General features: G+C 41.8%; 1 protein-coding gene across 4 annotated transcripts in view; it reads right to left on the bottom strand.

The window, feature by feature from the left end:
• marchf8 (membrane-associated ring finger (C3HC4) 8) overlaps positions 1 to 25,989 on the bottom strand; it is a 95,611-nt gene that overhangs the window by 47,642 nt on the left and 21,980 nt on the right. For all 4 annotated transcript variants that reach the window (XM_085183092.1, XM_085183091.1, XM_085183093.1 and 1 more), the window contains exon 2: positions 20,606 to 20,819. In XM_085183092.1, coding sequence (XP_085039218.1) covers positions 20,606 to 20,701 — 96 coding nt within the window. In that variant the 5' untranslated portion in view covers positions 20,702 to 20,819. The remainder of the gene's footprint in view (positions 1 to 20,605; positions 20,820 to 25,989) is intronic.

Below are 25,989 nucleotides of genomic sequence, written 5' to 3'. Positions count from 1 at the left end.
ACTAAAGTGTTTTCATTTACCAAATGCTTCATGTAGGGAAAAAAAAAACAAACTAATTTTCTGCAAAAGACCATCTCAATTCAGGACGGTATCTTTCTTATCCAGCTTTGGATGTAAATTCTTCCCATTGCAATGCTCAAAGAAACAGCTGTGCTCTTTTCTTCATCAGCGATCGGAAAGTTCCCCAGATGTGCTTTGGCTAAACTAACCAGTTGTTCATCATGCTTGAAATCCTTTCCTCTGATTTGTGTTTGAAAATACTTCCAGCTAACTATAAACTACACCTGCGCGCCTCTCGCACATTTTAGCTTTCAAGCCAGCGTCTCCTTTAACCCCTCTGTAGGTCGACGAATCCTGGCGAATCCACTTAAAAAAGACGGATTTTCTTTTGTTTGAAGTCGTTCTGTTCTAGATTTGCTTTGATGTTTAGCGTCATTATCCAACCACATCATCCAGCTTGTACCGGAGCTTCAGCTGCCGGATATCCGACCTGATATCCCGCTGTGAGATGTGTCGATAAAATTAGGAATTTCCCCTCAATAATGGTGGAGCTGTCCGTGCCCTGAGGCAGGAAAGCAGCCTTAAATGATGACGCTCACACTGATGCACAGTGTGATGCGTTCTTTGTAGGCCCTGCTGAATGTTCTCAGCAGCATGAAGTTGCTTGCAAGATATGTTTTTATTGAAACCATCCCAACACAACGCTGCATTTTACCTAGGTCCTGCGATAACACCGAGCTCTGGGGTTCTTTTATCTCACTGATGATTCCTTAATGCACCTCGATGTAAAATAGCTGCATTAATAAATTATATCCACATAGTTTCTTGAACTTTGGAATGACACAATTAATGGGATATACTGATTAAAAGTCTTCTGATGTCTTTCATCATGATTCATTGATTGCACAGCAGGTTTGATAACTCCTGGAGAGATTCTCATCTTGTGTGTTAAACAACACTCTCCATCAGCATCGTTAAAACTCCAAATGGAGGAATATTCTTTAGAAAAGCTGAGTTGAACCTTGGAGACAAGATGGTTTTAATTTTTTTTTTTTAAGCGCGCAGGTGCTCAAAAGCTTAACAAGACAATTTATCATGACTTTTGCCTTTAATTTCCCCCTCATCTTCATTAGCATTAGCCAAGGCAATTACATACTTTTATGAAGATAATTTGAAAGGACTTATTGTTTCTCACCTCTCCACTGAAGACACGCAGGCCTCTTTTCTAAAGTCTGCCAGTGTCTGTGTTTATCAGTGTTTGGGAATAAAAAGACAAAAAGCACCTCTGCAGATGCAAACATCAGCTCTATCTGTATCCACATCAGAACATGGGGCTTGTGATAACCTTCTAAATGAGACAAGTATTTCAGCAGTGCATTACGGTCTATAAAGAGCGGAGGACAAAAAGCCAGAGTTGGCAACGGTCCTAAATCCTGCTCAAATGTGGATCAATCATTTCAAAATGCCTCTCAAGTTGCAGCAAAGTGATTCCAAGCTTGACCAAAATTGCACTCAGTTAAACTCCCACTGCGTGCATGCGCGAGTGCATGCCTGATGAAACTAGTCATTAAAAGCTATTGGAATGCGGACAGCGGCTCAGACCTACGATGCCGGAGCTCACTGTGATTTTTAACTCTTGACCCGGCTGACCTGATATTGCTAGCAACAGACAATTAGCGTGCTCAGGAGTCGGGGGATGCCTGCAACACAAGCATAGAGATGCAACTAAACAGTCTACAATGGTGGTTATTCTGTTTTAACCGACTCTCTGGGAGAGACATAATTATGCTAGCTGTATATATTCTTTGAAGTAAAATCAATAGGCAGGCCGAGTCTGACTTACAAAGATGGCAGACTGAGAAGAAAAACTAAGGATGCTATCATATCTTTTTTCTTGAATGAGAAAGTAGAGTTTGAAGACTTTTATTAGGCCCAGCTTTTCATTTTTATTTACCCGGCCATTTCCAGGCTTTGCAGGGAGAAGGGAGGGTTTTTATTTTTTAAAGGCTCTGTGAACACAATTGATGCACTCCATCCAGCTCCTTTAAATCCATCATCTGTGCTGGACTTTATATGCACCAGTGCAGCAATGACCTCAGTATACAAACATATCCCCTCCTCAGTGCCCACTTCACTCCCTTTTGGGCTTTCTCCACCACCATCTATGACATCATTAGTCTTCACCTGCTGTTAAACAGATGGCGCCCTATTTCTGACCCTGGACAGACGGAGAAGTCTGCATTGCAAATATACGAGTACAGATTTTTTAATATATATTTTTTTAAGTAGGTTCCTTTTCAACCCAGTTGTGATTTTATTTTTCCAGCTTTCACAGATCTGATCAGAATTTCCGGGCTATAAGCAGCTTCCCCCTTCAGGACGTGAACCCTCAGCAGGTGATTCCTGCCATGCAAACACACCTGACGTTACAAAAATGCTTCTCCTACACCTGAACCTTTCATTTCTCTTTTCACCTGCGGGCGACGGGTTAAAATGAAACACGTTAGCCAATAGACTGCGTTTAATATCGTTACACAGAAGCAACAGTGATATAATGCTAAAATGGCACAAAGCAGCACTGCTTCACTTATGATCTTAACAGAAAGCTGCATGCATTTCTTCACACAAAAGCAAACAGCACGCAGAGGAAGTATAAATAATTCCTCTAAGTCTTCCCATCACAGGACAGCGTCTTCAGAGATCTGTTATTTTGCCAATGAACAAAAGACTACAGCAAACAGAAACTCCTCAGACAGTTTCAAATCTCTCCAACTCTGCTCGTTTGTAGCGTTAGATTCTTTGATGTATTTTACACCAGTGAGATGCATCTCAATTACTTTTTTACACCACAACTACCTAAGGCGTGCAACCTTGGATCTACGCATCTTCTTGCTCTCCCACTTCTCTGCGCTGATGATGGTCGAAGGATAGATCTGTCCTCCGCCCACCTACAACAATCCCCATTTTAAGGTCCAACCTCATTTGGCTCCCGGACAAATACAGTCCACAGAAGCGGAAGGCGATTTGCATTTAAAGGCTGTTCATCTTACACGCCTCCTTCCTGCAGTTCACTGAAATGAACATTTGCATTTTGAATGCCTTAAAAATGTTCAAACTTGAAAGCTGGAAATCTAAACCACAAGGCAAAACTAGGAAATTAAGTTATTTTAAAAATTAGAAGCTATAACAGCCTGTAATGACAAAGAAAAAGACCAGAATTGTTCGTAGTTAGAGTCAAGGTCAGTGCTAAAGAGGAAAATGAAGTCATTAGGTCCAAAACTCCACAGAGTGTGAACGATGAGTAGAAGAAGCGAATCAAACATCTCCTAGTTTTACGCACAACTGCTACAGGCGTTGCATCAGGAAGCATTTTCAGGTTCAAATGGCCTGGTCTTTCAAGGGCCGGGGAACAATACACTGTTTGCTCTACTGCCCCCTGCTGACCATACCTTTACAGCACTACTTCTCTTGGGGTCTGATTAGTAACACCAGTCATGGTAAAAATGACACTTTCTTGGAAAAATCCGTGTTAATTGGCACAAATTATTGGGGTTCGAGGGACATTGGAGACAAGCATCAGTCGGTTTAGTTTAAAGTAGATTGAAATTTCTTTGGCAGAACTGCTCAATTAAAACACGACAACCACAATCACCATCATCCATCCAAACATCGCTAAATTATTTCTCTTTTTAAAGCTCACAGTTCTGGAAATATTTAAATTCAGTTACTTATTATTACTTCAGCCATAATTAAAGGGGTTACTGAATTTGACTACAACATTTTTGGGCCTAACCATTCACTGTGGCTCAGGAGGATGAGCAGGTCATCTACTAATTGGAAGGTTGGTGGTTCAGTCCCTAACTGCTCCAGTCTGCAGTGTGAACCCCGACTAGCTCACAAGACGTTCATCTGTGTGTGAATTTTTGATAGAAAGCACTTAGATTCTTAGATGAATGAGAAAAAGAGCTGGGAAGACTCAAGTAGAGCAAAAAAGCACTGTATAAGAACCAGTCCATTTACCATGTACAATGGCAGTTTATTAGAAACACCAATGACTTTGATCTCAGTGCCAGTACACAGACTTTTCGGCCTCTTCACTAAGCTTTACTGAAAATCAACCAGGTGCTTTTTGCATAATCTTTCCATGGAAGTCAAATTATTGTAATGGACAGCAAGTGTGCTTTGTACTAGAGTGAATATTATTGTTATTCAAGTGAATCTTTCATATTAATTTGACCTGTTGTGTGGCTACTTCAAAAGCAGCACATTATATCGCCGTTTTTGTTTGGATTCAATTAATTGGAAGTGTAGCAACCAAACATTGTTACTAATTTCCTTAAAATTGCTGGCAAATTAAGTCATTTGTGGAGCAAAACTAACAGGAAAATTACACATAACCTCACCATAATAGGACCAGTATGCGCAGTGCAAAGCAAAGCCAATCAGATATTTCAACATAATTACAGAACTGGTGCCAACTTCCCTACAAGACATATGAGATGTGACAGTCCAATTTTCACACTGACTGCTGCTACAATGTAAGAAGGCCAAACTTATTATGCTCCTTTGTTGAAATCTAAAACATCCCCAACCCAACCCTGGCTGACGCCTCAGCTGTCTCGACTGAGGCTAAACGCAGCCTTCACATCTGTCCACCTCATCGTCGTGTCCGACGCATCTGTCGCGGCCCTTGATTGACAGTGAAGTGCTGGCTTCACATTCCAACTAGCCCGCTGCTTTCTATGTCTATGGAGAAGTCTATGGAGCCGAAACCGAGCTGCTACGCATTGCTCGGTTTCGGCTCCATATGGGCCAATCTCCTTACGGTATCGCTTGGGATTGTTCACTTTCTCATGACACGTCTGTAAGGATCTCACGACGGGCCCGCGGCAAGCTGTTGTGACTTGTTTCAGATCATTTTTATGACAGTACGAGACAGCACAAGGATGACAAAAAACGGCTGAGAGGAGTATCGTTGCACGAAAGAAAGCGGAGCCGTATTTTAAAAACAACAGTGTTGTGTTTACATAGCACAGATCTGAGTGGCTCAACCTCCCGCCCCCCCCCCCCCTCCTTCCACGCCCCAGAGGGCTGCTTGAACTGTTAAAGCAACAATGTCACACTCCAAAAATGTTGCACTCCGTGACCGCTGCTGCTCACACTAAGTAGGAGAGTGTAGAGCCTAGGCTTACATGAGCCACTGAATGAGCAGCCTCCCCAGGACAGAGGTTGTCTCAGAGAAAGAAAACTGCACAGCAAATCAAACCATAACTATTAGGCCAGAAATGAGCCACTTCACCTCGGGTTAGGAGGAGAGAGACACAGAGAAAGATGGAGCGAGGCTTGCAGAGGAGCAGACTGCCTTTTACAGGCTGTCTTTTGAAGTGATAAGCATGAAGTCAAAATCCCATCGCTCCCAGCCGGCCCACACTCCAACCTTCGCTTTTTCTGCATTTCCATCTCCCACGGCTGGCATCTGAAACACATTTCGCCGTTTCCCATCCTCTTCTACGTTTTTTTTCTTTCTGCATTTTTCCAGCAGCTCTCCGTTTACTCAAACCTTTCAATCACTTCTCCCGTCCCACTCCGCCCTATCAATATTTGTCCGGTCAGCTCTCTGCCTGTGCAAAGACAAGTGCAAGCAAATATTTTGTGGGAAAAAGCAGCATTTACACCTGAAGTGATTACACGCTTTCTTCCTGATGACATGCTTTGGCTTTTAAAGCATCTCTCCTTGGCTTGTTCCATCATAAGCTTGCCCTTAAATGCAGACCTGACCTCAGGAGTGTTACACAGTGACATCACAAAATGACTTTTAGTGTGGTTTGCAGTCAATCAGTGAGCGATAATCCTTACTTTATGCTTAAATGCACTTATTTTGCAGATTTCAGGTATGTAAGAATTTATAATGGATTTATGTGAAACTCCAGGGAGAAGCAGTGATAAAATCTTTATAAAAAAAACTTTTAAATTCTTTGCATTCAGCATTCCTGCTGTTTGTTCACCAGTTATTTACCTCCATCCGGGTGATTGGCAGCTGGCTTTACCTTTTTTTTGGAACTCAGTTTATTTTGAGTGGTCAACAGGAGCAATCCAGCAGATCCCCATCCATCAGCTAATAACACACCGTCCTTGCTGTCATGAGATCTCTTTGTACATGACGACGCATGGGCTTCAAATTTCACTTTTGTAGTTGGGCTTTGTTCCCCTAAGTGCAAGTCACATAGCACAGATGCACAAAGATAATATTTTCAGGACGAGCTCAACAGGTTTTTTGCCAATCCAAGAGGAAAAACCATTTAGCCGTGCCCAGATCAGCTCACTCCCTGGATTCACCGTGCACAGCCTGAAATGCAGCAGAATCTGTTCGACGGTTTCTGACAAATCCAACAACAACAACAAAATAAACGTAAAAAAAAAAGCAAACAAAAATGAAAAGTCGCACACTCAAGACTTTTGCCGTCTCGTAATTTAGTTATATTGCAAGACATTGCTGTATAACAAAACTGCAGATTTTCTCTTTACTTCTGGGTGTCTGTGGTTGCGTGAGAAGCATATAAATGACTGAATAATATAAATAAACAACAAGCTGTGACTTCAGTGGGTACTGCCTGTTAGTTTGGGCTCTGCACAGACACCTCACCTTACAAATATCCCTGATGTCCTGTAGATGCGGCAGAGCCTTTTATTCTTTGGCTGTACACATCCCGTATCAGTTTCCCCCATTACATTACGTTCATTGCCCCTCCTCATCAAAGCTGACTGTCAGTTTGCTTGTTGAACATCACTCACTCACATAAGGATCCCTGTACTACTGCAGCCAGGGACTAGCAGTCAACAAAGAGGTAAGCGGTGATTGCCTAAAGTACACACGTCTTTACAAAAACTTTCCCGCACATTACTGTTCCGGTGCATGTGCAGCAACAGAGCTTTTATGCGTCATTTAAGAGCGCCAACTATAGATAAAAGCAGCTTAGAGAAAGTTCACCGTGATGCAAGACAAAAAGACAAAACCAAAGAGTTTCAGGTAGCAGCTCGCCAACGTCCTTGCCAGGTTGTTTCTATGGTGATGACATATTCTCTTCCCCCATGTTTGTCTTGTCTCTGTACCCTGAGATTTTCGTGTTTCACATACACCACCATTGTAATCTATTAGCGAGCCTGAGGGAGGCCACGGCCCTGAAAGAGATAGGACGGAAGGAGAAGAAAAAAAATGCGTTCGTTCATGCAAGGATTGAAAAGACGCCACCTGATTGCTGTCAGCCCTGGCAACGTGACCCCAGGCGAGGGATAGTGGAGCAGCCACCTGGCCTGTGCAGAAGGTGCCGTGAGTTGAAATAAACGCATCAATCACAGTGACAGAGGACTGACAGCAACTATCCACAGCTCCTGCTCTTACAAATAGGCTTCACCTCGATTTCATGGGGAAGACATTCTTTCTGGTTTTGGCTGCTCTTCAGATCGGCAACAGGGGACACTAGTATAGAGGGTGGATGTATCGGGTGCGCTGCCTGAATACTCATTGAAGTAAGTGGGAAAGCACGGCACTCTCCTAGCACACACGGCTTTTGACAGCTCCGACAGAAGCAGAGCTGAGGCATGTCTGTGGCGAACGGCAAACTATTTCTCCATGTTCTGCCCGTGCTGCTTCACTCCTGCCGATAGTACTCTTATTCAGTCTTTGCTCCGTTTCTATGGCAACGACAGGCTCTCGCTCTCGTTTCCTTCACGCTGTTTACAACAGACCATAATTGTGCTCTTTTTCACCTTATCTCTTTATACTCTCACCTGGCCCCTCTCACTGTGATTGCGCGGCGCACTCTACCTTTACTCATTTCTCCTCTCGGTAGATGGAGGTGAATGTTAATGTGAGGCCGCAGTCCTCTGCACTCTGCAGCACTCAGTGAAAACCTCATCTGGACACCGGGTGCTAGTGCATTCATGCAGCAGCACCATCCAAAGGCTAAGGGGAGAGAAGAGGAGCACTGTGCACACAATTTCATGGGTTCAAGAGTAGCGTACGACCCGTGCTACATGTCATTACGTCTCGCACTGCCCGTTATCTTCATCGGTTGCTCTCTTGTCTTGAAGTAGTCTAGCGGCGCAATAACATTCGTCTCAAACTATACATAATTTACATAAAATCGTCTACAAGTAAAACACTTGTAGACAGAGTTCCTCTCTCGAAACAAGCCGTGTGACATGTTGAGATATTTTGTGCTTGGCTGCTGAAAATGAAAGAAAATGTGCTGTTGAGACTTCCAAGCAACAAACATCTGGTTTCCACTCCACCTAAGGGAAGTGTTTGCGGATGTTTTCTCCCTCGCTTTTTTGTAGCATAATAGCACAGCCCCCTGCAGTAAAACATAATAGGGAAACTCAGCAGATGATTTAAATGCCCACGGTGAAAAAGCCTGACAGACTTCCACTCATCTATTCATCATGAGACTCAAAGATATGGTTTTCTTTGGAAATTATATGGCAATGTAACATAAATGACTTCACAGATTTATAAAATGTAACAGACAGGTGGGCAATAATACATCCTGAGGATGATCATTCGGAGTGAAAAGAGAATTTCTATAATTGATTCAAGTGTTAACTTATGTATAACTCTGGGCCCCACAGGCAGTCTTGTCAAACAGTTAGAATCATTTCAACCCTCATTGTGAAGCTTGCTTTAGTTTTACAAGAAAATAAGTTCTGCATCAAGCTTAAGGGTGCATTATTTTCTTAATTCTTGCTTAAGTAGGTACGACTCCCATAACATAAATAAAATGTAAAAAATACCGACATACTACCCCTCAGCCCTCGAATAGACACACCTATGGTACGGTATGGTATGGTAATTTTAAAATTCTAGATGACTTCCTTTGTCAGTTTTCGAATTCACAGGCTTTTCAAAAAACTTGAACTTCACTGAGATTCTATTGAGGTTTTTTTCTATCCTATCTATGGTATCAATTTGAAGCACCTACATCACCATGTTCTCAAGTTATCGCTTTCACAAACTTGGTGTCCACTGGCCCGCCCGGCGTGGTGACAACAATACCACATAAGCTTCTTATGGCTGCATGGTAAACATTTTGTACACTATCTGCTATACAGAGAGGCCTCTCTGCTAGAAAGAAGTATACAGGACTGATATTAGCCTCCTACCTTGCTTACAGCATCATAATGCTTTCAGTCTGTTTGGTGCGATGGCACATAAGAGGTCGAACCCGATCACCAAGGCACAGCATAATAACTGTAAGTAATCTAAATGTCTTGATAACCGTGACAAGTGTTTAACTTACTCGTGTTATGTGAAACTAGAATGAGAGCACCTTAGTTGCCCAGCCCTAAACTCAATATGTTAAAATGCGCTATATTTTTATGCTCTTGTGGGTTTTAAAAATATTTCCTCAGCGTAAAAAGAGACTGTACCAGCTTCCTCTAAAATGACTTTCTTACCTCACAGCTGGTCCGACATACGGTAAAGCTTAAAGCTACTTGATGTTCAGTATGGCTAAGCTTTCGGTCCAAACTACTATAGATACAAATGACTGCTGTCACATCTTGTGCTAGATAATATTTTAGAGAAACCAGGCTTGCAAGGCTCCTTGCTGCCGCTAGCGTCCTGGATAGTGAATCCGACTTCACCCACCCACCACAACACCCCTGAACATCAATAAATTTACACATTACACAACTGTACTGTGCCCACTTGCAGGAGCCTGTGCAGGATTTAGTGGCAACTTGCGTGAGGCTGCTGCTACCGGCAGCTGAAGTCATCCCCTCCCATTCTTATGTTGTTGAAGAATATGCAGTTTTCTGTTACGCCACTATAAAAAACCTTGCATTTTAAAAACCTGGTGGTGGAGCGGGCCAGCTTCTATGATGGGGACAGAATCCTTATGGAGATATAAAGGGTTCATTCAAAGCCAATAAGAACACAATGATTTTAGTTATAGGTGATTGTTTCACCAATACACAGTGAGTCGTTAAAAAGGGGGAGAAATCTGCTTCCAATGTAACTTAAAAAAAATTAAATAAACTACAAACTTCTTTCATATAAACGCGCTGAGCAAAAGCACAGAACCTGAATAGACTTGTTACTCTCTGAGCTCCGTCGGGCATGTCAGAAAAAGGAAACAAACCTGTGTTTTTGCTTCAGTAATCGGTACAGACTTAATATAGTCGTTGTTTTCTTCCTCCGTGCCTTTTCAATTCACTTTTAATGAAAACAGCTGTGAACCACCACCCTGCACGTTACAGTACAAAAGTAGCTGTTGTTCCATTAAGTTACAGCCTGCACAGATTTCAGATGCACTTTTTGCGAATGTTTGCCGACATGCTGCAATGTGCTTATTTTCTGAAATGACTCCCAGTCAACTGTGGATGATATCATTAAATTAAAAGGTGTCTAAATCCGGCTCTCAAACTGACTCCAAACATACCAATTAGAGTCTCCAGTCTTTGCATGGCTCTCGTGTCTAAAGTATAAACAACCATATTTAAGCGGTCTTATTTTGTTCCATCCTCAAACTTGTCATCAAAGTGACCATTGAATGTGCCATTTAAGGCTCTCAGTAAAGTGGAGACAAACAAAGTCCTGTCAGTCTGCATACACAGTGTACCAGTATTAAACATGTTAAAGGGGGTAGCTCTGGTTTCTGCAACTTGGGAGACACTTTAATGGTTATGAGCATCAGTCCTATTAATAAAATGACATTCTACTCATAAAATTAAGTGTAACAAAATGGAGACAAAATAAATCACTCAGGGGAAACGACTGTCTGCTTCAGCTCAGCTCAGCTATGAGCAGAGATGGGCAGTAACGCGTAATCTGATTACTTTTTCAAGTAACGAGTAAAGTAAGGGATTACTATTGCAAAAACGGTAATTAGATTACTGTTACTTTCCCGTAGGAACGCTGCGTTACTGCGTTACTAAAACCGTGATTTTTTTGCGAGAATGTCTCATGCCCCTGACGTAAGCGAGTGCGACATTCATGACAACAGCTGTGTGCAGATCAACAATGGATAATATATCGAGTGCGGGAGAGAGTATGACGTGCAGCATTTAAAGCGTGGAAGTACTGACCTTACTTTGAGTTTGATTCCATAAAAAGTGACAAAAACATTAGTGTCCGTTGTGTGTGGGAAGAAAACTTCTTTTTACACCGAAAAAACCCCCTAAACAAGCACCGAGTGTGCTACGACTCAATGGGAAACTCACAGAGAAACTCGCGGATTCTTCCACTGACCGCTGCGGCACACCTGCACCAGGATAAACCTCCGCCTACACCACTCCTGCTTTACAGGTGAAAATAGAGCAAAAGGTCTTTGACTTTATTTATTTTCTGCTGTGTTTTACTTGCATCTATTTGAAAGACTGAGTGTAAACACAAAAAATATTTTATTTTATGTGCTGGAATGTGCAGAAAATAGGTTTAAACGTTAAACTAATTTCTTCAAGTCAGAGAATGTTGCATATAATTTAATTTTTGCTTGATGCACAAAGTTAAAAGATTAAAACTAATAAAACAAGTTTTTAAAAAAGAGACTTTTCCATTTGATTACATTTTGGATTGTAGAAAAAGTAGAATTGAGCTGAAAGATCTATCGCTTTATCACCTATTCAGGTTGTAAATTGTGTTTTTAAAAAGTAACTAAGTAATTAATTACTTTTGAAAATAAGTAATCAGTAAAGTAACAGGATTACTTTTTTGGGGAAATAATCAGTAATTAGTTACTGATTACCTTTTTCAAGTAACTTGACCAACACTGGCTATGAGGGATTATTACAAATACACTGGATTCAGATGACAATGCCCAATGAGAGGACAAGTTACTCCATTCATACTAAAGTACACGTAAATGTCTGTATCATATTTAATGTCAATCCACCCAATGGTCAGCAATTTCACTCAAAAACAAAGGCAATGACCTCGTGGTTGGGGTAAAAAAACAGTTCTTTCTCCAAAAACAGATGCTTTTCATTCAATTCAATTCAATTTTATTTATATAGCGCCAAATCACAACAAATGTCGCCTCAAGGCGCTTCATAGATACAGAGAAAAGCCCAACAATCATATGACCCCCTATGAGCAAGCACTTTGGCGACAGTGGGAAGGAAAAACTCCCTTTTAACAGGAAGAAACCTCCGGCAGAACCAGGCTCAGGGAGGGGCGGCCATCTGCTGCGACCGGTTGGGGTGAGAGAAGGAAGACAGGATAAAGACATGCTGTGGAAGAGAGATGACATACACAGACAAAAAAAACAAATACACTGGCAGGTGGCTGACGGAGGTGGTGAACCTGTGGGTCAGGCTCCCCTGGAGTGCTGCTACCGCAAGCGTGGAGCGGTGTGGATGAGAAAAATAAAGAGCTTTCTATGGGGGAAAAATAGATCACTGATGCCCTTTAGCTGAGCTTTAATTCAAATAAAAATTTAATAAAATTATATTGCACTGGAAGTGAACTGCATTATGTGTACACTATGGCTAAATATAGTCCATAACTGTGGCTCCCTAGACAACAACAGGAAAGAGTTCACAGTGTGGTCATGGATAAAACCTTGAGATGATTGAAAAAGAGATGGAAGGAGACAGGACGCAGAGGGGAAGCGTTGAGAAGTACAGATGAAGGCATTTAGGGACTCGGGAACCGAAAGAAAATGAAGCCTTGGTAGTACGAGTCTATTGTGCATTTGTGCCTACGGGAGTTCATGAAATAAACCTCCCCTCTGGCGGACCGACCACTGGGAATCCGATTACCATCTTACCAAGAAAAGAAAGTATTTCTGCCCACTATATCTTTCTTTCTGCTCACAAGAGACTTATTATACACCTGTGTGTCCACCACATTGTGACAGAACTGAGAGTCCTGTGAGACTTTCATTACACACCTGGGGTACGACGCCCCACATGAATAGCATACATCAGGAAGCGATTGCGTGCCAGACGTCACGCTGCAGTGATAGAAACATCTGCAGTGTCTCCCAAAGAAGATGAATTTGTTTACTGTGGGAGAGCTCAGAGAGCATCCACCATTGATCTGGCTGGCGGTGTTGGCTGAGTGTTTGGGGGCTGTTCGAGTCAGGAGAGTCAAGTCAGCATGTCAAAGACAATTAACGGCGTCCTCAGAAAACCCCACGGAGATGCTTTACAGGGAACACAGGAGCAACAGAAGGGCCCGGATGGGAAACAGAGCACAGGCCGAGGAGGCAGCAGCATCTCAAAGGGGGAAAGGGACCAGCGGATTGAGCCTTTCATGTGGTGATTTCATGACTCCCTCCTGGAAATAATTTTATCTGTGTTTTTTTTTTTTTATTCATCTTTGTCTTTCTCTGCTTATCTGCTGCCTCTTCAGTTGTGCTGCTCTGCATTGCAAACCACAGTCATTTCTTCAACAGAGATATTAAAAAATCTGAGGGGGGAAAAAGCACCTTTGTATCTAGGTGCAAAAATTAAATTGGTTTCCTAAAATTTATTCCAGCAAAGTGTCTAATTTGCAGCTGAGAGTTTTTTCCCCTCCCCTTCGGACTAGGTGGATTTGCTGTCCCTGCAGTGAGTGACGGGCTGAACAAATTTCCACAGGTGACTAGGTTAATAGCTATACATCTGTCCACTTAGGATAGAGAACATCCCACAGAATATGCAAATTACAATATCATGAAATTATGTTGTTCCTAAGAGGACTCCCAGTGTAAGTGCAGCTTAATGTATACATACATTTACTGACTGATTGCCCTTTTTTGTAGCAAAGTGTTAATTTCGAGCTTTGAAACCGTGCTTATATGGGGTGTGTGAGAGACTACGGGTGGTGGAAGGCAATGAGGCATGGGATAATTAGAAGAGATTGTGTCCCCTTAACCACTTTTTCCTCTAATAGCTGCCCTTCTGAAACGCTCACCCTAACACCGGAGACAAAGAAAAATCTCTTTGCATTCTGTTTTAGTGGTGCATATTATGCCATGTCTACTAGCACACACAGCAGCTCGGGGGACTGTAATTATTTCCTGCCATTTCTCTTGAAGTCTATTTTCTTCTGCTACGGGTCGGCTGTAATCACATATATAAAACTTAATATAGCACAGACTGTTGCGGCTACCAAAAGAGAGCAAAATCACCCATGGAGCCATCATAGGGGCTAATGAAATTAAATCTTTAACAAGGTGAAGCAAAGTCCTTTCTCACAGCAGTCAAGGCCCTCAAAGGCGCAGCCGTCATGTCGACTCTTCCACATTTAATTAAGTTTTTTAACACTTCAGCCTCAAGTGGCTCTGTGCAGCCGGGAGCCTTTGGGAGACCCCTGCAAGACCTGAACAGACTGGAGAGAACAACAACACCAGCTGCCGCCGCGTGTACCTGCATCCGGAGCGCACATCCTCAAAAGCGCTTCCAGTAAGACCGAATCAAATATAGAGAGAAGAGCTTTACAGAAAACTGCAAATACAGCGTGGGTAGGAAATCCTCCAAGTTTGTCCTGAAAAGTCTTTATTTTTTAATATAAAAGTGCTAAATGACAAAGTTAATTACAGCCTTATGGGTGTAACACTTCCTAGTCTTACATCTTTCAGTTTCCATCAGTCACATTTTGTATGAGGCTAAAGGTAGGATGCAGAGTTTCTTAAATTCCTCCAGCGTTATATGTAAAGTAGGTTAGTTTGCTGACACATAGCATTCATACCTTTATGAAAACTGCTGCCAGAATAGAGAGAATGCCATTTGCCTGTGTGTTATCTTCTCTCCCCAGATCCTGCTTTATGCACAGGCAAGGGCACCAGTTTGGCCTCAGAACATCTACACCAGGATGATGTGCGCAAGTAAGATAGGCAAGTAGAGAAATGATGTGCACACGTTTGTATTTGTGTTACATATGCATAGAGTGTAGGTGCACATGGTTGGTTAGAGATACATCAAAGATAAAACACAATTACGGTGAATTACATTAATTTTAAAAATGTGCCTTTGCCCTTGAAATGCTCATTTAAGCAGTCACACTTTCCTACTTGACCAAAGCTGTGTCCAACTAGATGTGACCGCCTCGGCTTTGCTCCTAACAGTCGAGTCACACAACATGTAAACATTTCCTTTTCCTGATAATGCAGCATTTCACGCCGAGTTTTCCCAGCCCAAAGGCTTTACGGACAAATATCATGGTATTTCCATTTGTAAGCCCCGGGGCACGGCAATCTGGAGGGGACTGATTTGGACGGTTCTGATCTACCAAATGTTTGGAATACGTTTCTCTGCCTCTGGGCTGAAAAACATATTTTCACTTTTTAAAAAAATACATTTGTAGAATTTCATTGAACAGTATTTTTTTTCTTTGAAAAAAAAAAAAACCCAGATATAGTCGTGCTGGGTGTAAACAAGTCTGTCTGCCATGTCAGCTGAAATGCTTCAACCACTAACAAAGTTACGCGAAGCAGTAAGTACATCTCGTCCTGTTCAGGAATAAACAAAATTAAATTAAATTAATAGATTTAAAATTGTTCTGTGGAAAAGGAAACTGGAGCAAAACACAAGACAAAATTTGATCCTTTATGACTTTTGGAGAAATTACTTCTTGTAGGCATTTTGCTCATTGGTTTGCTGAAATTTCTGGCCGCTCTTCAACGCAACAGTCTTTCAGTTACAAGCTGTTTGAGGATATTGTTAGTTTCAAGTCTCCTCGCAACTTTTTAGAATTGGATTTAAACAGTAGAATCTACCAGAGCTAGATGTGACTGATACATAAACACACAGAAGACTGTAGTTAGATTAAAAAAAACCATAAATGACTGCAGGGCTGAATGGTTCATGGTTGGCAGAGTGTGTGAGTGGACATGTGGAGAGCTGGGTGGGCTGCTGGCTGTGAAGAGCAGTGGGGGCACTGTAGCTGAACTAAGCAGAGAGCCCAGAGTGTGGCGAAATAATCCAAGTAAATAAAGAGTGAAATCAGCCAAATCGGCTGCTGTGCTCCGGATTTGACTGACGAGGTGGTGCAGGGCAGCAGACTGAGGTGGAGCAGAGTGGATGACGGGTGAGTGAGACGCTGCAGGTGGGGGGAAGAGGACTTTTTAGCCAACTGTGAGGTCAGTTTTGAAATCCGCACAGTGATCGGCTCACGGTGAGCGCTCCCTTTTGATACCTTCTTTATTTTAGGGCTACTAATACCACCAGTCATCCAACTTTTCCATAATGATGTTCTTTGACAATAATAAAGTTATAAGTGAATTCTAATAAACATTTTAATGAAATAAATCATTTGCAATGTTAAGAAATCCCCTAAAATGTAATCGTAAATACTCGTTTTGTCAAATCTTACTTGTAATTGGAAACATGTGGTGAAAATGAATTCATTACGCCCAAATATTTGTGTCCATTTGAATAGTTTTGTGCTTATGCAGAGCTTTTTTAGAAAAGTATGCAATCTGTGCATCCCTCAAACCTTCAGCTCTTTGTAGCTTTGCTTCTCGCGGTGGCTGACTGATAGACTAACAATAGCGCGAGAAGAGTAGCCACAGACTCGTATACGGGTTCTGCACAAGACCAGCATACATGCATTAAAAAGCCATTATGTGTTCATTAGCAGATGGACAGATATCGGTCTATCTGCTCTGCTCCTTTTGAAAACGTAAGCATTACATTTGAACCACATCTATCTGACTGTTGATATAAGCATCTTGACACTAACATTTTTGCTCTAGAGGCAAGTCCCAAACAAACTGGCAGATGACAGAAATCTACACCGCTTGTAGATAATTTTCCTTAGAGTGAAATGATTTAAATCCCCTGCCAGACTGAAACACACCCTCAACCTTTTTTTTCCCTTGAAGTCTTTAAAGAAGCCTTTAGATCGTGCCACGATAGCCCCCCACACACACTTCATTAGCAAAGAGATGTACAGAAACTCAGTTTTAGATATTTAAATAAGACAAGTTGCTCCTGTCATTCTCTGTGGCATCAAATCTGCACATGAAAGTGTGATAAATGTAGGGATGTGCTTCATTTTTGTCATGTTAGTGATCTTTTTTCTTTATTTAAAATACTGTGGAACACATCCAAAATAATGTACGAACCGGCGGACAAACTGCATTAAACCTGAGGAACAAAACCAATTTCTGCTACAACAACAACTGCTTCATTATGACAGCAAAGACAGACACATTAAATGGTCCCAGTCTATCCCGGAGGCTTTGTTAAGTTTTTGCCGCGGTGGTCAGTGTTTGATCTTGGTCTACAAAGCCCGACAATGCTCCATCAGTGCCCAGGAGCGCCACGGCGGCAGCTGTTATCAAACCGCCAAACATCAGAGGAGAAACAGTCCTCTCTGTCCTTGACTCCGGCACACACTTATTGAAGGAAAAAGCCTCCAGCGCTCTCTGTGCTTTCATAAAAAATAAATGCGGCATCAAAAAGGGCAGGTATCGAGTATCACAGTGTTTGGTGTATGCACAGTCACAGAAGCCACTGAATATAATACTAGTGTTACTGAGATCCCATATGTCTGCATTATTATCAAGTATGACAATTAGAGACACAGCTGCACCTCCTGAGGCTTCCGTTCTCTGTTCATGCGGCATGATGTTGTGATTTACTATACAATATAAACAGGCAGCAAGTCACCCTGCAGATGGAGCCACGATAATTAGCAAGCAAACACAGAGAGCTAAGTACACATTCCCCACATCACAAATAGCCGAGTCGGTTTGCTTTTCTCCATCCTTACCTGGCAACATGTTCCAGAGCTTTACTTTATTGTCACCTCATGAATAATCCATTTGCTGCAGAGCTTATCGAAAACCCTCAGACTCAAACAAATCTGACCGTTTTTTTGCAAAGGCTGAGAACTTTCTTTCACCCACCCCTCCAAGTAATAAAACTTCCGTAAGTCGTTTGATGCTCTTATTAAAATATTTTTAAACCTCAAATTATGCTCCCAAACATGAATTCTCAAGTGAAGGACTCGAGCGCGTAGACAAAGCGCCCGCGAGCACACCGCCAAAAAGAACTTCGAAGAAGACGAACTTGAGCGGAGCTGGAGGAGCTAGGCCGAAGAGGGGCCAGCAACAGTTACAAGATGTGTTGCTCTGCGAAGGAGCAGCTGACTAACTCTGAATCCTAAGCAGAGGAAAGTTGTGCGTTTTCTTTTTCCTCGAGGCGCTAAAAGACCAGTTGTGTTGTCTGAGAGGGCCAGATGAGTCTGCGCTCTGTGACTAAAGTCCGGGCACACGCACACACCTCCAGGACCCTCAAGCTCATCAGCATTCACAGTAAACACTTGCTGTTTCCCCCCTTTTCTCTTGTCCTACACTCATTTTCTCCTTTTTCCTCTCTGCTGATGGCTCCATGGGGAGGACTGGAATCGTTACCGTTTATCCAGTTATTCCTCAAGGGGGTAAAAAAAAAAAAAGAAAAGAAAGAAAGGAAGAAAGGAAGCTCAGCCAGCAGGACACAGACACTCAGAGACTGAGAGAGAGAAACAGAGTGAGAGGCTAAGCAGAGACAAAGCTTGGACCTTTACACTGTTAGCAAACATTGCGGTAGGGAAACCAAACACCGCCACCCAGACAGCATAAAGCTTAAGGTTTCACTTTTATTCCCAACAGACTGAAGCAACCTTCCTACAACTGCTCTCAGATTTAAACCCTTCAATCCTGTTTCACATGGATCCTGCAAAAAAGGTTTCCAAGCTCCACAAACACGTTTCCTGCCTAAACAACAGGATGATGTCAAATAGTCTCAGAGTTAATTTCAGTTCACTTTCACTTCTGCAATGACTCTTAAGTTTCATAACCAATACAGACCGGGCGCATCACTGGATCAGTCAGTAATATGTGTGTGCATGCAGGGAAAAAAAATGCAGGAAACCTGTTGGGAACACCTGCGCTGCTGCAGTTGGTGAAGCTCTAAAAGAGGGTGAGGAGAAAGAGAGGGTCACCCACACATCGTCGTAGCGCCTCGCTTTGTTCTCGTGCTGAGAGCACTTCAGTGTGCTGTTTGATAAATGCTGAAGTACGCGGAGAGAAAGTAGCAGAAGAAAGATAAAGTCCGTGCAAGACTGAATGTGGCCACAGCTGTACTGCAGGTTTTCTTTTTTATTACTGATAAACACGATGAAAAACCTCATTTAAAAAGAAGCCCGATGCTTCAAAAAGCACAAAGAGTAATATTTAGTCAGAACCTTGAAATCAGGCAGACACTAATCGTCGTCTCTGAAGCTCATATTTTCACAAATCTTTGCGTTTTCAGATTAGAAATTTGTGGTTAAAATCTTCTTGACTATTAAAAATTCAGATTAAAAGCAGCAAAATATATGTTCCAAGTTGGTGATTCGACTCAAATATTTTGCAAAAAAAACAAACGGCAAACAATTCGGAAACACAAAGAATAAATCCTGCATGTGCTGCAGCACCTTAAACTGCAAAACTGGATGGCCTAAAGGTGGTTTCAGGCACAAATGGAAAAAAGCAGCCCGAGCTTTGACATCAGATGACAAATCTCAGTTCAACCCACAGGCAGCAGAAATAATTTGTTTGTGAGGGAAATGTAATGAAGAATTTACGTTTCTGTGCTTAGATTGCCGCCCCCGCCATTAACAAAAAAAAAAAAATTAACTTTCTGATTGTTCTCTGACAGGACACCTGGGATAACGTTCTCTACTTCCCACCTTCGCACATTTTATCTTCCGCTCTCGTCACACAGAATTAAAACCGTTTTGCTTTTGTCTGGGCTCAAGCTGACATTTCTGCCAATCTTCCTCCGAGGCATTTCACTAAGTTGTTTTACAACATTTCCACCCTGTCGAGCCCAGTTTGAAGCAATGACGCAGTAAAAATGGAGGAAAAAAAGGAAAAGAGATTAGAATAATTACGTTTTAAGCCATCTGGAGAATTTTCTTCCTGTGGGGGTTTGAGTGACAGTAAATACAGTATAACTTAAAGTGGCATTAAACAGAAACACTCGACTCAGGCTTTGGGAACGACTACAAAACAAAAGCTGCAACAATATAACTGAGGCTTTGTTTGCTCTCGGAAAATGCGAGGGAACTATTTTTTTCCCCCACAGTGCAAAAACATAAAAAAACAGACTTTTTGAAGAAATGTGTGGCTCTCAGAGGCTGTTAGGTTAGGAGTAATGAACCTATGAAACAGCACTGCACATTAAGACGTTTATGACGACCGTGCCGATGCTGAGGTTTGGTGATATTTAACAAAGTTTTGAGAAAATGGTTTGAGTCATAAAAATTTAAGGGCTAGGCTTGGGTTTGTAACAAGGGGGGAAAATGTGACCATCAACGGGAAACTGAAAACAAACAGCACTGTTACTTCCTCCATTACTCCAGACTGACTCATAACTCCTAACAGCCACTTTAGAGTTTTGTCTCCTGATCATAAAAAAGGAAAGTTTGGCTTTCTGGTGAAACAAGTCATTCCCCCCCCCACTTACAGGCCTTGTTAGCGACTTGTCCAGATTTTGGGCAGCAAATATCAAAGGTGTGTTGAATTAGATCTTTCTGCAAATCCATTCGTCCAGGGAACAAAAACTACAGATAACAATCGTCCCATATCTGTCAGCTGTGTCCCGCCCCTCAGATTTATGACCCGGTTTATCCCATAAACTCTTCACATACCTGCTTGTCCTTGTCTTTAGCTTTCCCGCTGCCCGACACCCGCGACGAGGTGACATCACGGGGGATGACAGACATTTGGTGCAGTGGCATGTTCATCCCAGCAGAGCCAACCGGGGGGGAGGGGGGGGGGGGACGCTCACACACACACTTCCTGTTCCACTGCCAGAGCAAAGGGCATGTTGGTTTGAACTACGACACCTTGCCAGCACCGCCCCTGCGGAGGACACACATTACATCAAAATTAAACATGAGCATCGTTTTCTGTCGGAGCAGCTGGAGCGATGAAATGCAAATGTGGAGTAAGAAGCAAGAAATGACAGCCCTGAAGTGGTACAGCTGCATTTTAAACACTCAAGTGTGTTTTCACCTGGTTTGCTCATTACTCGATTGACTTCTTTAGGGATTCTTCAGGGTTTTTTTTAAGTCCAAGTTGATTAAATTCAAATGCTGACGAGTGTGAGTCTTCGCATTAGAGAGCCAACCTCTAGAGTCTGGCTATTCATGTGGAAATATACCTAGCTCTTTTTATTTATGGTAATGTGGCTTCAGTTACATATGATGTAAGGGAAGAAGGAAGGAAAACAACAGATATCTGCATATGAATGTGCAGCATTTGCTGGCAGATATTTGACACTGGAGGCTCTCTGTTGGTTTAGTTTAGTTAAAGTAGTCGTTTATGATAGTTTTGTATTTTCTAATTAGCTTTTTTCACATTTTACTTTGACTTTTGCATGTTTCAGTTTAGTTTAGTCAACTGTAAGAATCTTGGTTGTAGGCACCAATCACATTTGGGCACCGCCGAGTTGAAAGCAGATAAAAGGCCCGTGTGGAGACCCTATCATTAGCTGAGACCTGAGAAAACCTTAAATACTAAGTGCTGATGATGTGTTGATCATAAAATTTAGACTTGGGTTTTGTTTTGTAGATTTATGCTGCATTTATGTGCAAAACTGAGTGTATTCTTATTGATTATTACAAGGCATCTGTGTATTTTAAAGACATCTATGTTGCTGTATTTGGTGTTTCATTATCAGCTTTATTTTGGTAAACAAACTTATTTTACTAGTTTACGATTTTAAATCAGAACAAAACGAAAGCATTCCCCATAATCACCTCTGCCCTTCTGACCCGGAGTACAGTGTTAAAGGACCTTCGGACTTTCCTCAAATCTCAAAAGCACAGTCAGCTGCGACTTTCCAAAAGAGAGCCGTCTCTGAACAGCATGAGCGCTGAGTGAGATATATTACCACAAGGGTGATTTCCAAAGTGTAAACCATATCACTGCGGGGGCGTGCATGAATTCACTTTTGTTTTTCCAGAAACCTGGATTCAGACTTTCTGCAGCAGTGACTGGTGGCGAGTCGGTTTCTCTTTCAATCTGATTGAGTCAGAGTCATGAAAGCAGCAGCGGCAGCAGCGTGGGACTGTCCTGTGGAGTTACACAAGAGGTTTTACACACGGGTCGTATTAACTTCAGTTAATGCAGCCATCTGTACTCCCACTGACAGCAATTAAGCTGTAGCTCCTTTTCACCACTAGGCTGTATATGTGACTGTGTGTGTGTGTTTGCACGCAGCCCAGCCTGCCATACAAACCCTCAAGCTCCACAGTAGGAAAATGGATTAAGACACCAAAAAGCAAGCGGGACAGATGGGAGGTCAGTAAAATGGCAGTAATCAGAAACCAGTGTTGACGGCAGGAGGGGGAAAAGCGGGGAGGTTGGTGGCGGCACTCATTCAGGGCTTTGGACTGAGAATGCCACACAGTCTCACTGAGGAGACGATCAGACCATCGCAGCCAGAGCTGTCACTTCAGCTCATCACCGCACTGTATCTGATAAGTACTCAACAAGATGGAGAGGTGATTACGCACCATCAGCAGACGCATCAGCTTCTTGTGCAACAGCTGGCAGTCTCAGCTTAATGTCAGCAGACAGTGTGGGGGAGGGGGGTGTAATAAAGAGGCAGCAGAAAGCACCTCAGCACCCAAAAACAACAACAACAAAAAAACTACTCTTAACTGAACTAACAAACAAACTGCAGGCTTGTCTCAGACCCAGTGGGAGAATCAGGGATGCTGTAGAGAGTGCAGAAGTATCACAAACCAGGATGAACACCCTAATCCACAATCGGTCCAAAGTGTAGCCACTCTTTGCCTTAAGACTGTTATAACATCATAGATGAATATCACACAGCATTGATATGGCAATAAAGTGTGCATCATGTCTGCTTTCCTCTTGCTATAACACAGCATTTGATTTAAACATGCAGGCAGTAATGGTTAATACACCGAATTACCAGAAAATAGCAATGCACACTAATTCAACATGCAGAGAATACATGCATATTCATTGCTTCTTCTCCCCTCTTATGTAGGCGGTATATATCGAAGATGATCATCTTGCACCATATTTAGAATCTCAGAATCACTGATGCCGTCATTACTGTGGCAAACGTGCTGCGACAGTATTATGAGATACTCCTTCTTTCTCCACACGTAATCACTTGTGTAATTGTTTATCCTTGCAGATGCTCTAGAAAAATTACATAAATACATTGATTTTTATAAGCAGTGGCACTGAAAACAATAACTGTATCAGTGGAAACCTCCTTTCGTTTAAAACATCCAAGGCTGTTCCTAATGATCAGTGCAACTGTTTGCAAATTATGCACACTACAAAACGCTTAAATAATACAGCCTTGAATTTGTTTACAGCTTCATAATGGTGCATAATAAACTGTTTATTTTTAACATTTCTGTTGGGTTAAATATACATTTTGACCCTGTTTTTGAAATAAGTGAAGTAACAACAAATGCAGATATTTAACCAAAGGCACAAAGAGGCCCTGAGCGATTAGGCGATTACACTCTCATGATTATTAGGACCTGAACCCAGCTGAATACTTAGCTAACCCTTTGAGGTCCACACCAAGAAAAAAGCAAGGGAAACATTTTTTGTTTGCATTTCTTATTGACTTGGATGAGTAATAACCACAACCAACATTTTCTCCCAATAGACCCTGTAGTTTTTAAAATATTGATCTCTACCAAATGGTTGAGATGTCACTTCATGGTAAAAGTATGAAATGCAAATACAAGTACAGTAGATAATAAAGTTGAAAAAAATCAAATAAAGGGCCAAATTATAATCAAATTAATAACAAAAACTATTCAGGGCATTGGATACAGTTTATTTCTAGTAGCATGCCAGTGATCATTGCTGGTTTTCATTCCATCAAAGGAAACTATTATATCAAACAATAAAATACATATTTTTTTAATCTGCAAATGTGAAAAATGTGCAGCAGCACAAAATACTCACATTCAGGCCACTTCTGATTGAATGCTACTGTGCAAAATCATTTTTGTTTAATAAAATAAAATAAAATAAAATAAAAACAGTGCAAATCAAGCACATCTGCTTATGGTTTTGGTCGTTGGGGTCTTAGGGTGTAGCATTTATTCTGTGGTCTTGGAGAGCTGAATCATGGTTGTCCAACTCTAGATGCTGGCTTGTTAACTTGGTTCAGACACAACCAGGTGGAATCCTTTTGAGAGCCATCGGTTTCTGGTCCAGTAGGGCACAGTCCCTCTTGTAGACAAGGTAGTCAAGGATGTATCCGAACAATGGAATATGCCATCTCCTTAACTTGTAACTTATAACTTGTCTTATACAGGTGTAATAGCATATCAGAAAGCTTAATTCCTCCCATATGCTAATTATATACAGGGATGAGAGATTGGCATGGAATGGTGATCTTTGCATTGGACTCTTTGCTCCACCGTTTGAGTGATGAAAGAGGCATGAACCCACAGGCACTGTTTAGGTTGACACATTTGGTGTCAAACCATTTTATTGCAATCAGAGCTTCATCAGACCTGTAATCACAGGCTCCATGGCCCTTCTTCATCAGGTCTTTGTCTGCCATCAGGGAAGCTCCACCGGTTGAAGTTTGGTCATACAGTACCAATGCACCTGACACCCAAGGAGGTGTGCAAGTTCTGGCCCAAGCTGAAACTTGTGAAGAGCTGAGGTTCTTTTATGCGGCTGTATAGTGTTTTTTATAACGTTGGCCCATTAGAGGTAGCTTCTGTTCCTTTTCACTGAGGGGAGCATTGAAGAATGTAGATCCCCCTTGATACAGCAGCAAGTCGTGGATGATGCCAGATGAACTTGGCCGAACAATTTAAAGCCCCACTCATCTGGTTTGTTGGCAATATACTGATGCAGAGTGCCAGCCCTGTTGGCTTCATATGAAACCTTGACCTCAAACACACTGCGGTTGAAGGTGGATGATATCATGAGTATCATGCCACAGGACCATGTGGTTTTTAGGCATATAATTGTTTAGCGTCCATATAGTACTTGTTAAACACGAAATTATAATTTTGACAACTTAGTAATATTAATTTACCAGCTACTGTAATTTGATTAAAAGCTAATTAATTAATTAATTAATAATTAATTCAGAAAGTTACAAAAATGACTTACTGAGGCACTTATTTCAGCATATTCTTGCTGTGCTAACACTTAATGTGATTTATCAACAGCAATGGATAAACCAAATGGGTCTAGTGGTCTGATTTTATGACAAATAATCAATTTTAATAACATTTAGGTTATGTTAGCATTAGCACCATAAAGTGACAAATCAACCGTTTGGTTGACCACTTTAAATGATTAAACATTTAATTCACTTTTTTAATGTTGTCAAGTGACATAAATCTGTTTAGTAAGTCCTCTAACACTATCATATATCAAAAAATTATATCTTCCTACCTTAGTTTAATCAAAAACACTCAAAATATGTTGGATGGTTTTTTGTTTCTGACTTCCTGTTTGGGAGAGGGATAAGAAGAGCTAATCGTTTACATTCACAGTGCCTTCTGGTGAATTTTCTGGGCATTACGGATGTAAACCAATTGGTAGAAAAGACTCAATAAGGTAGGTCTAGTTCAGTGAAAGCCTCAGCTAGATATAGGGCCTGAAAATGTGCTCTACCAATTGGTTGAGCAGAACGCTAAAGGGCTAGTCTGGGTTTGCTTTAGACAGCAGCCCGCCCACTCTCACCATCATCAATACACAACAGCAGATTTTCAAAAACTTTGAGAAACTATGCCAAGGAGCGCTGAAGCTCTTCTGTAAGTTTGTCCCAGTTTTTCCTTTTATGTAACATCCATCTGTATACAAACCCTGCAGAGGTTGCTCGTTGTGGTGCGTTTATACAGTAGCAAGGTCAACTCAATACCACAACGAGGGAGGGGAGGGGAGTGGGGTGCAGAGAAGAAGCGGTGCCATACAAAGATGTTCATCTTTGTTGCGAACTGCTGATTCACATACCACTGAAAATAAAAGAGTCTGTTTTGTTGTGAAACACAAAAGC

This window comes from Neolamprologus multifasciatus, chromosome 13 (genome assembly GCF_963576455.1).
Source record: "Neolamprologus multifasciatus chromosome 13, fNeoMul1.2, whole genome shotgun sequence".
Classification (NCBI taxonomy): Eukaryota; Metazoa; Chordata; class Actinopteri; order Cichliformes; family Cichlidae; genus Neolamprologus; species Neolamprologus multifasciatus.
The sequence above is the reverse complement of the archived record's forward strand: the minus strand, read 5'-3'. Positions and strand labels throughout refer to the sequence as shown.